The sequence below is a fragment of the Electrona antarctica genome (genome assembly GCF_951216825.1).
Source record: "Electrona antarctica genome assembly, chromosome: 3".
NCBI lineage: Eukaryota > Metazoa > Chordata > Actinopteri > Myctophiformes > Myctophidae > Electrona > Electrona antarctica.
This window is the reverse complement of record NC_136808.1, coordinates 38,737,370-38,749,352: the sequence shown is the minus strand read 5'-3', so window position 1 is coordinate 38,749,352 and position 11,983 is coordinate 38,737,370. Positions and strand designations below refer to the sequence as shown.

The 11,983-nt window shown below is 41.5% G+C and overlaps 2 protein-coding genes across 2 annotated transcripts in view; both read left to right on the top strand.

The window, feature by feature from the left end:
- Positions 1-7,062, top strand: atp6v0d1 (ATPase H+ transporting V0 subunit d1). Its single transcript, XM_079497905.1, has 8 exons — positions 1-264; positions 1,254-1,425; positions 1,802-1,980; positions 3,118-3,197; positions 3,335-3,412; positions 3,766-3,942; positions 4,596-4,673; positions 5,039-7,062. Exons 1-8 carry the CDS (start codon positions 138-140, stop codon positions 5,198-5,200), a joined length of 1,053 nt encoding a protein of 350 aa, XP_079354031.1. The 5' UTR covers positions 1-137; the 3' UTR covers positions 5,201-7,062.
- Positions 7,063-7,543: 481 nt separating this feature from the next.
- The window catches only part of cep89 (centrosomal protein 89), a 109,739-nt gene continuing 105,299 nt past the window's right edge, over positions 7,544-11,983 (top strand). Inside the window, exons 1-3 of the mRNA XM_079497739.1 lie at positions 7,544-7,788; positions 8,421-8,527; positions 10,706-10,852. Of these exons, the coding sequence (XP_079353865.1) occupies positions 7,747-7,788; positions 8,421-8,527; positions 10,706-10,852 (296 nt within the window). The 5' untranslated portion in view covers positions 7,544-7,746. The remainder of the gene's footprint in view (positions 7,789-8,420; positions 8,528-10,705; positions 10,853-11,983) is intronic.

The window sequence follows — 11,983 nt, the reverse complement described above, 5'->3', positions numbered from 1 at the left end:
GCCACAGTGACATGAGACGTTGAGTCACTGAATTCGATAGGTCACCCATTTCACTGTATCAGCGGGTACTTGGCAGCTCTCTTCCCGACTGTCACGAATAACATCCGTGTGTTGTATTTTCCACAACCCCTGTCAAAATGCCTTTTTCGGAGTTGTATTTTAACGTCGACAACGGCTATTTGGAGGGTCTGGTCAGGGGGTTTAAAGCCGGAATCCTTTCTCAGGGAGATTATTTAAATCTGGTCCAATGTGAAACGCTGGAAGGTGAGTGTAGCAGATGGCTAACAGCTCTGGTCCATAGCGTAAGCTAACGGCTAACTCTTAAGCTAAAGCAATTTAGGGCGATCGTTAGCTAACGTTATGCTGTCCCCTGTTAATGACATGTTATGTGTTATATTTGTAACGGTGTGTATTTATTTAGTACACCTTTTCACGTTTACGTTGTATTGTACCGTAGTTGTTTGACCTAATGTGACCACCACTAAACTAAATGTTTTGATGAATTGAACAAGGTGGACCCTCTTGTAAACAAGTGTAATGCTTTATTGGGTCGTCCACTCACAGTTAAGTCTTTGAATTGAGTGACTGTTAATAAATATTTCAATCAATCAATACACGAGTGTCTAAATCATCCTAGGTGTAAGCCTATAGCTCCATATGGAACCTCTCCCTCCCATATGGGGGTAATGGGGCTATATACGTCCAAAACATTTTGACTGAAAATTGTATTAACAGTGTAGAGTAAGCACAGTTCAAGAAAGCACAGGTCAATACTAGCCGCAATTTGCAACTCTAGATTTATTTTATAATGGGATCAGGGATGAATCTAGAGTTGCAATACCCTCCATTGACTCCCCACTCATCCAATTTGCTTTTGTGATCTGCTTGTATTAAACAACGTTAAACTCACCAACATTGCAGCTGTAGGGAAAGCTTGAATTATCCTCTTTCAATCTGCCAAGCTTTTGTTTCATAAAAATCCACCATAGACATGTTATGAGCTACTTTCTGTCAAGAGATTCTCTGCAGGACGTGCAGGTGATTCTTTTTGTGTTGGAGTTTGGAAGCACTCGTTTTTATTAACGGGTCGCGCTGCTGCATTATGTGCAAATGAGAAACAGTTGGTACACAGGTCCGTTCATTGACTTCGACAAGTGCTTCCAAACTCCACATAAAGCCTATATTCGTGTTTTTCTTCCATTCATCTTATGTTCGATTGTGCGGTACCCTCTTATGTTTCTGACCCCCCACAGACCTAAAGCTCCACTTGCAGAGCACGGACTATGGCAGCTTCCTGGCCAATGAAGCCTCTCCTCTAACGGTGTCTGTTATTGACGACAAACTGAAAGAGAAGATGGTGGTGGAGTTTCGCCATATGAGGAACCAATCTTATGAGCCACTGGCTAGCTTCATGGACTTCATCACGTAAGCTCTGAATAATCACAAGACATTCTTCATATTGGGAAGCAACCTACTGTGTGCCATGCCTTTTGCCAAAGGATATTGATTCCACTATATTCTTTGAATGGGTGAATAGTAGTACATATGACTTCATAAATGCAAGTTAATTTCTGGGTATGTGAAGCACTCTTCAAATTCAACTTCTCTTGGGCTTTACACATTCCAAAACTAGAATGATAGCTGAAGCATGCTTTGGTCTAACATTAAATTCCACCAGAAGAAACATTGTGGCTTACAGTATTGTCCCTCTCTCTGACTCTGTGTTGGAGTGTGTACCTATCTTTCTTCCTCTCCGTGTTGTGCCTTACGTCTCCTCTTTCTCTCTCCTTCCTGACCACAGATACAGCTACATGATTGATAATGTCATACTGCTGATCACAGGCACGCTGCACCAGCGGGCCATCTCTGAGCTGGTGCCCAAGTGCCATCCACTGGGCAGTTTTGAACAGATGGAGGCAGTCAATATCGCTCAGACGCCAGCTGAGCTGTACAATGCCATCCTGGTAGACACACCTCTGGGTAAGGACACGCACACACGCACCAATGTTCTTGGCTAAAACATTTCTCCTCTGAATGGAGTTGGTTATAATACTATATAAACTGTAGGTCTGAGCCAAATGCTTGGGAGCTCTGTATGGCATTATTGTACCTACCTGCACAAGCATCAGTCAGTGTTCCATATTTTATTTGTTCCTATAAAATACCTAATTGCATATCGATGCGTCCAAATGATCATAATGTTCTAGTACAGTCCCATGGCTAAACATGCGTTCATGCAGAAAAATCGTCACAAGGGTCACTAAATAAGCCATGGAGACAAGTGTCTGCAAAGCGCCATTTGAACTTGTGTTGGGTAGTTAACAGAGGAGCTTAACATGTTTGTGTGACTTTTTGTAATTATCAACATACTGTTCAATGTTGCGATTCAATCCACAATTCAATCAGTACCTAATTCTTTGTACCCATTTTTATTAGACACTTGAGTAGATGTGATTGCTTGGAATTCATGCTTTGTACATAACTAGAAGACTTACTGTTGATCCTTTCGTTTGGTATCTGCAACTCTCTACTAAAGAGAATTTTCTGGCAATTGGTATTGGTATGGCTATTCATACCGTACATAGTCCTTAAGCCAGACAACTCTTCCACAATATTCAAATGCTACAGAGAGAGTCTCTCTCACAACGTTAATGTGTGACATCTGTTTGTCATTTCCGTGCAAGAAAAAATATTTTTGAATATACATTTCTGCTAAGCACTTGGCTAGATGGGCTTCAACACATTTAGTTCCAGTAGCTATTATTTATGCGACTGCAAATGTGACACTGAAGTTGGGGGATGCTATGCATTTTCAGAAGTTCCGATGTACAGTGACTGTTAGGTGGAAGCATTTGTATTTGTATATAATTTGTGTGAGCCAACGGTCTCGTCTGTATTGAGAGACTAATAATCCAGTACCTAATGGAGCACTCTGCAGTATTTCTCTCTGTTCGTTTATTTTGTTCTAGTGATTTTCTTTTGAGCAACCACTCTTATAGACAGACACTGTTGCACAGCCTAACACACAGACACATACAGACCAGGGAGGAGGGCTAGTACAGTACAGTACAGCACAAGTACAGTGGTCTGATTTTCCCCCCTTTCTTTCACTTTCAGCTGCCTTCTTCCAGGACTGTATATCTGAACAGGACTTGGATGAGATGAACATTGAAATTATCCGTAACACACTTTACAAGGTGCCAGAGCATCCCTCACTAACGCATACAGTTCATGACGCTAAAGTATCATTTATACAATGTATGATTTATATTGGTGACATTGAAATAATTCGTTGTAAACCCAATTTTTGTTTTTATGCTCTTGTGATTGTCAGGCTTATCTGGAGGCGTTTTACAAATTCTGCTCCAACTTGGGAGGAACAACAGCTGATACCATGTGCCCTATTCTCGAGGTGAGTTTGTTGTTTCCCACAGATGATTGGTGATTGCTAGGCTCAGTAGGCTGACAACCAAAGTTATTATAGTTTGGCATTTCTCATTAGTTTGTATTAGTTTGGTGACACATTCCTGAACGCAACAATGCGTGAAATCAATCTTGCATATCTTGGAAGTGTTCTTGTGCTTGCGTGGAGTATGTTTCAGGCTTGTTTGTACGTAATCTTGACATTTAACAGTCTACTGCTTTCAGTGTAAGTCAGTCAAAGTAATATTAAGTCACTCTGAATAATGGATTCATCTAAAATTAAATACCAACATTTTGTGAAGTGAGTCACATTTGTCCCCTTTTCTATTCCCTTTGCTGCAGTTTGAGGCAGACAGAAGGGCCTTCATCATCACCATTAACTCATTCGGTACGGAGCTTTCCAAGGAGGACCGGGCCAAGCTGTTCCCCCACTGTGGCAAGCTGTACCCGGAGGGTCTGGCACAGCTAGCCCGCGCTGATGACTATGAGCAGGTCAAAGCTGTGGCAGACTACTACCCTGTAAGTGGGGACTTGTAAAGAGTACTAATTTATTATACAAACTATTACAAAAAAGATGTATATCTTTTTTTTTAAATGTTGGTTCTCTTCTTTTCGGCATACATTCAAAACTGCATTGTTGAATAATTTCACAATTTGAAACCTAGTCTTTTAGTTTTAGAACCACAAAATGTAAATATCCTTTGTATTGCAGTTTAAAGTAATTACAATGTACTTTCAAGATAATAATGTAGGCCTAATTATGTATTTAGTATAATTGTTTATATTTTAACATAACTATTGCTTTTGTTTATAATGAGCCCAAACATTGTAGGGTGTGAGAAATGTAGATGGAAAACAAAGGTACTGGGTCACAGATCACAGAGTGGCAAGAGTACATTTCAATTATTTTTTTATTTTTGAGACAATGACTGGCCATGTGTGTCCCTATGTATGCTTGGAGTATGAACAGTGAGCAGCCTAAAGCGCGCGCGCGCGCGCGCGCACACACACACACACACACACACACACACACACACACAGGCATTGCACCGCGCAGTTCGCACAGGGGTGTTTTTTTTACGTGTACATTTTTTAAATAAACTCACCGAAAATAGGGGGGGGGGGGGGGGTAAGGGATCTTTTAACGCTTTTATTTCCCTGCTGTTTGTCAGGATTACAAGATGCTGTTTGAAGGTGCTGGCAGCAACCCAGGAGACAAAACACTGGAAGACCGATTCTTTGAACATGAAGTAAGCAACACACAGAAATACAAATATGGTAGTCTCAGGGTAAAGCCACTCCTTTGAGGGGATATAGTTTGTTATCTTGTTTGTGACTCTTTGTGGGTTTTGGGGATGGACTTCATCATAATATCCATAACAAGCTGTGCAAATTAGTGAATTCAGCAGCACAATTCCTTCACCATAAATCTCAGGATTAAGGAATATAGCCTGACTTTCAAAGGCACGAGGTAAATGCATGTACGTCTAATAAAATGAAACCTAAAAGTGGTTACTGCCATTTTGTTAATCTGATACCATGTGTTACTGTCAAACTGTTATTTTTGGAGCTTTTATTTTCTAGTTTGTTAATTTGATACTATGTGTCATGGCAGGTGAAGCTGAACAAGCTGGCGTTCTTGAACCAGTTCCACTTCAGCGTGTTCTATGCCTACGTCAAGCTAAAGGAACAGGAATGTCGCAATATTGTCTGGATCGCTGAGTGCATCGCTCAGAGGCACCGTGCCAAGATTGACAACTACATACCCATCTTCTAATCTGCCTCCTCCCACCACACGCAGTAAAATTCTCCATGTTAATTTGACCACATGAACCCTAGCGTCCCTATTCTGGGCATGTCATGATGGGCGAAAATGGCAGATTCACAAGCCCACAACATGCTGCATTGTCAGCTTGAAGATGGGCTATTTTTGGTGTAGAGGGAAATGGGAGGCGGCCTAGTGCACACTCCCGTGGGACCTCAGTCAACAAAATATATGGGTTTAAGAGTTTACAAATGGAAAAATTAACAATGGGAATTTTACTGTACACCCATACAGATATCGTTTTACATTCTGATCTCTTAACTCTTTCACACACGCACATTTTCTGTGCACTATTCAGCTCTGCTCAACATCTCTTGAACCCCCAAATGCTAGGCGCTCATCTCAACCCTCAGTCCACACCGGAGTTTCAGACGGCTTGGAACACTGGTGTGAATTGTATCCAAAGGTCGTTTCTAAATGCCTTCTCTTCTTCACTCTTGGATGTGAATTAGTAATCTAATTCTCACTTTCAGTAATGCTGTTGGCTTGTGTTAGGGTAGTCACTTACTACAGTACATATACTTTGATCCATGATATCGTGGTGATTGGCTCTTAATCTTAAATTATAAATAATACAAAAATATATACATTTTTTAAATAAATAATCAGCTGTATTTGTACAGCAATTATCAAAACAGTTTAAAAGTGCTGCACAGATGGCTCAAAAGAATGAAAAGTTAATGGGTTAATGAAGCTGCCAGAAGAAAAATACTACAACAGGCATCTGCCAAGTGCTTTTACTGCTACTGTTGGGTGATGAGTCTACCATCTACTATACCAGGTCCTATTGTGATTTCCTAATTACCAGGGTAGACAAACAAAAAGGTTAATTTCACTCCTTGCTACCTGTCCAAATTCTTTGAAAGGATTGACAAGACGTTGGAGAACTTAAGAGAAACTATCGCTGTTGAGGTTAAAACATTCCTTTGTTGATCTTTATGCCCATTGCAGTTGTAAAGAGTCCATATCATAAATGTAAACGTGTATGGAAAAAGTCACAAATGTGTATTTGGTTTTGCTTGGAGTTTTTTTAATTCTGTTAGTTGGTTCTGGCAGCATGTGGGACATTATCGCTGTCGGGTGGAAACCTTGTATGTCCAAAACTTACTTTCCAATGAGTCAAGTTATTTAGTCACAAGCTCTTGTTAATACATTTCATTGGTTCATTATTTATAAAACCCACAAGAAAGACTTAGCGACGCTCAACCTGGTGTAACGGCGTTTCTGTTTTGGGGCTTCAAGCTTCTATATTGGCTACTTTGCGATATACTGTTGTATGACAAAATATAAAATGACCATTAGAAAAAATAATAAATGCAGATAGGTTTTCTGCTCGACAGCGATGACATGTTTTGTGTAGTTGATTGGAAGGAGTGTTGGATATGTCATTTCATGTATTTTTCCCAGAATTCAAGACTTGAAAATGTGTGAATTTAATCAGTAATTTTCTCATTTTCTGTTTGTGGTATACGAATACAGTGCATAAAATGTAGTTTACAAATCTTAAATGGAGCTCCAAATAATCCCCATAGTCTGTGTTCTTTGACATTGTGTGTGTGAATTACAAGTCTATAAATGACTGGACTTGTCTTAGCAGGATATACAAATTATACGTCCAGGGAAGTAACAGAGTTGTATATGGAAAACAATATGTAATGTTAAAACTATAAAGTGATATATTTAAAGATGACTATATGATTTCTTTTTTTTTGTTTGTGCTGTAAAAAAATCATTTATCGGTTGTCTTGTTATGAGTTGTCCTGTCCTTGTGAAGTCTATTATAAATGTCATGAATAAACATGAAACCTCTACGATTTCTCGACTGTTCCTTTTAGTTACATTGATTTGCACTGTCAAAGTACACACTGAACCACAATTCTTTTTAAATTATTTCATAAATCACATGCAGCATCTCACCCTGCAACTAGCCTGCAACCAATGTGCATCAACCATGTCCTCCCCCCCCAACCCCCAATTTGCTCTTTTGAAAGGTTGGTCTGGACAGGTGGCAGTATGTGGACTGGGTACACATTTCATCTCACACCAAACATTTTAAAGAACACCTTGGAACTTGAGGGCTCAACAAGAGAGTGGTACTGAGAAAGAGGCAGATAGAAAATATATAGCCTAACAGTGCCTCCTACTGGTTAAAACTAATCGAAAGATTTCAAACACACGCGTTGCTAAGAGGATTGAAACTCGACTCTGACTGGCTCGTCGCTTCACTCCCAGCCAACCAGCGCCGCTGTTGTAGCTAGGTCAGTTTTCAGACAAAAGCGTCCTTCCTCACCTAACCAACCGCGTCTGCTGATATTTATATTTACACAGTCACAGATGGTTTCATATCATAGAGCCTCTCTCTGATATCACAACATGAATATAGAGAAAATGGCTACGATTCTCTCGACTTCAAAGTAGTAAACCATTGTCTTCTCAAGCTGGCTTCACCAAAAGGCAGACAGCTGAAGCTGACTTTACCAGCTTCAGTTTTGACCAATATGTCAAAGTTCAGTTTCAGGAGGAAATCTGACAAGCAATATGTAAGTTCAACGTTTTTTGTTCTATTCTTTCCATTATAACGCTTTAGACAGATAAGAATAGATAGCCTAATGTAAACACTTAACAGCTGCTGCCTGTAGTATATTTGCTTTGAGTGTACAGTACAATATACTAGTGCTGCCAAAATTAGTATCCCGACCTGAAAATGCAGGGATACCCCTGTTAATGAGCAAACATACTGTACCAATGATTACTATCAGAATATACTACTATACTATACTATACTATACTATACTATACTATAAAAACATAATAATAATAACTTACCCTACCTTTAATTCCCTCACCACTCTGTCCCTGGTGGCTGGTGGTCGTTCAGAGACTCCGACCAGCCTATGAGCATTCATCATGGGCATATTAGTGGAACGGTGGAATATTAACGTCCTTAACTAATGATATATACACTTGGTTAAATCACAGTGACTACCATTAGTTAATGGTGAGGACCAAGAATGAATGATACACTCATGATGAATTTATGTAATACAGTATGATGTTCATAATTGATTCATCATTAATTAAGCGTTAATGATGTGTATGCATTTGCATGACCTTTGGATGTGTGTGTACATACAGCATAGTCTAACTGTGTCCCTGACCTGCGTCTCCATAGAGTCACATCTCTCATGGTTTGGTCCCTTCTGCCTCCATCGCCCCAAAACCCGCTGTCCCCCGAACCCCTCCACCCCGCAGCCCCGACCCCTCTCCTGAGAGGCCCAGGTACCTAACCCCCAGCCTTCTGCCCTCCTCTCCTCTCCTCTCCTCTCCTCTGTCCCCCGAACCCCTCCACCCCGACCCCTCTCCTGAGAGGCCCAGGTACCTAACCCCCAGCCTTCTGCCCTCCTCTCCTCTCCTCTCCTCTCCTCTGTCCCCCGAACCCCTCCACCCCTCCACCCCGACCCCTCTCCTGAGAGGCCCAGGTACCTAACCCCCAGCCTTCTGCCATCCTCTCCTCTCCTCTCCTCTCCTCTCCTCTCCTCTCCTCTCCTCTCCTCTCCTCTCCTCTCCTCTCCTCTCCTCTCCTCTCCTCTCCTGAGAGGCCCAGGTACCTAACCCCCAGCCTTCTGCCATCCTCTCCTCTCCTCTCCTCTCCTCTCCTCTCCTCTCCTCTCCTCTCCTCTCCTCTCCTCTCCTCTGTCCCCCGAACCCCTCCACCCTGCAGCCCCGACCCCTCTCCTGAGAGGCCCAGGTACCTAACCCCCAGCCTTCTGCCATCCTCTCCTCTCCTCTCCTCTCCTCTCCCCTCCACCCCGCAGCCCGACCCCTCTCCTGAGAGGCCCAGGTACCTAACCCCCAGCCTTCTGCCATCCTCTCCTCTCCTCTCCTCTCCTCTCCTCTCCTCTCCTCTCCTCTCCTCTCCTCTCCTCTCCTCTCCTCTCCTCTCCTCTCCTCTCCTCTCCTCTCCTCACCCTTCCACCAGTATCATATTTATCTTCATTTGTAGGGTTGGTATAGCCTCGTAAACCGCCCCTCCCCTCGCCAGATATTTCATTCTGCAGGGGGAGTGGTTCTACCAGGCTAGGGTTGGGATCCTTTAGGATTTTAACGATTCCGGTTCCTTAGCGATTCCCTCTTAATGGTCTGATTCCTTATAGTAAGGGTATTTTATCTGGGAACTAATTCGTTACCAAGAAATTTCTTCACCAATGTGTTTCTAAAGGTGTCTAATAACATGTACTAAAAGTTTGAAATTCAACTCCTGTGGGAAATTGAGTTTATTAGCATAATATGTGACCATACCCATAACATCCTATATAAGGCAAAAAAGTCAAAATTTCATCATTCTTTAAGTAGCATGTGACATATGAAACTAGGGTGATTTCATGATTCTGAATCCATTCCAAGCATTAGTTTTGCACAAAAAACACTCCTTGGGCTAAATTAGACCATATCCACTTGACCAAATATGCTGACCTCATCACGTTTGTGTGGCCGTTTTCCTCCCAAGGAGTGTTTTTGTGCAAAACTAATGCTTGGAATGGATTCAGAATCATGCAAACACCCTAGTTTCATATGTCACATGTTACTTAAAGAATGATGAAATTTGGACTTTTTTGCCTTATATAGGATGTTATGGGTATGGTCACATATTATGCTAATAAACTCAATTTCCCACAGGAGTTGAATTTCAAACTTTTAGTACATGTTATTAGACACCTTTAGAAACACATTGGTGAAGAAATTTCTTGGTAACGATTTAGTTCCCAGATTTTCATAGATTTCTCTTACTAATCCAAAGGAAACCTTACAGAACTGTAACTCTGAGAGAGTACTAATGGACCAAAAAAAATCCACTCCCATGTGAAGTGAGGGGCACTCTTATCATCATACATCATCTAATTCTGGCCAATTAGAATTTGCGTCCTCACATTTGTCTTCAATATTTGTGTTTACGCAATGGCACACGATGGCATTTAGGGCTCTATTTTCGTCAATGCCCTTATCCCTAAACTACTTTGACCTTTTTTTCCTTTTTTTTTTCCCCCCCTATTTTGAAAAACATTTTTGAATAGTTAAAATAGCCAATCTACAAGCTCACAACGTGTCGATGTAGATTGGCTATTTTAACTATTCAAAAATGTTTTTCAAAATAGTAAAAAAGTAGTTTAGGGATAAGGTGTTTAGCATGGACGAAAATAGAGCCCTTATAATGTTTGTGTTGGGACAATGACGTAAAACTGGCCATTCATTATCAATGGCATTTAATGTTCGTGTTAGGACAACGTTTTATTGTGTTTACACGCACCCTCAAAGCTGGACATAGGAGGGGCTAGCGCCCTTCAAAAACAGTTCCGTAAACGGTTCCAAATGTGCTTGAACTGATTCCGATTCCTTGGGTTGTTCCGGATCTAAACCTATATTCATGAGTCCCTCTTCTTCCTCCTTGGTTTATTGCAGATCAGCGTTAGCCGCGGCCGTCTGGTCTTCGTCTCTGACCGGCAGGTCGTTTGCTGTTCCCCCAGCCAGACCACGCTCTCTATCTGACAGCGGCCACCCTCAGTCTGTCACCTACCACCCCGACACCAGCACTGCGCTCTACACACAGTAAATAGTGTTTTCAAACACTTCTATGCCATTTCTACAGCGAAGTCAGACAAAAAGGAGAGGTCAACCACATGGACCCTATTGTGTGGCAATCATTCCGCGGAAATAGAAGATCTACAAACAACGCAACACATTGCGAGGTTGTAGATTGGCTATTTACGGAGAAGATATTTAGTGTAGAAGCGAAAAAAAAGTAGCTGGGGGATATATTAGGTTTAAGTGGTTAAAACCACTTTCATCATGATGTCCCTATTTTGAGCATGTCATCATAGGCAAAAATGAGCTCTGCAAGCTCACATCACCTTGTATCGTATAGGGCTTAAGTGGTTATTATAGCTTGATTCATATTTGTCGTTCGACTGGGTTGCTCACTGAAAATAGCCGATCTGCAACTGCATTGTCAGCTTGGTGATCTGCTATTTTTGGTGAGTGATAGCAGTATAATTAATGAAATATTAGAGAGGAAAAACACTGATCCTGAGGCCAATAATGATCTCATTATGTTACGGCCACTAGAGGGCGCACACAGTCAAGATATCTGGATGAGCCCCTCAGTACAAAATGTAATAGTTGAAAAGGGTGTCCCCAGGGTCATCAATATGTCCATACATGGACAAAATGTGTCCGTGGCAAAGACTTGGCCTTGTCTGTGGCACATTTTTGATCATAAGAGGCTGAATGTCAGTCTCCAGGTTTTCTTCAGAATATGTATGACAGTTATTTACTACAACACGATGCTATGGCATACTAGTACTAGTGCTTCTCAAAAGTTTTGTTTACAAGGACACCCTTAACTCTGAGAGTGCATGTGCAAATGAGTGAACTCAGAGGGCTGTATTTTGCGTGTCTTAAGTACCAGGTCTTATTACTTAACTTAAGACCTGGAGGCGTGATCAATGCCATTTGGCTATTCTGAGTGGCCAAAGAGCATTGACCACGCCTCCAGGTCTTAAGTTAAGTAATAAGACCTGGTACTTAAGACATGCAAAATACAGCCCATAGTGTGCAAATGGATCCATTTGGTTCCATTTATACACTCTCAGTTACAGACCTGTTACAGTCATTCAGGGCTAGCTCTTTATTTGTTTCTATTGTCCAGTCATTTTCCATGTCCGTGGCAAAAATTGAATT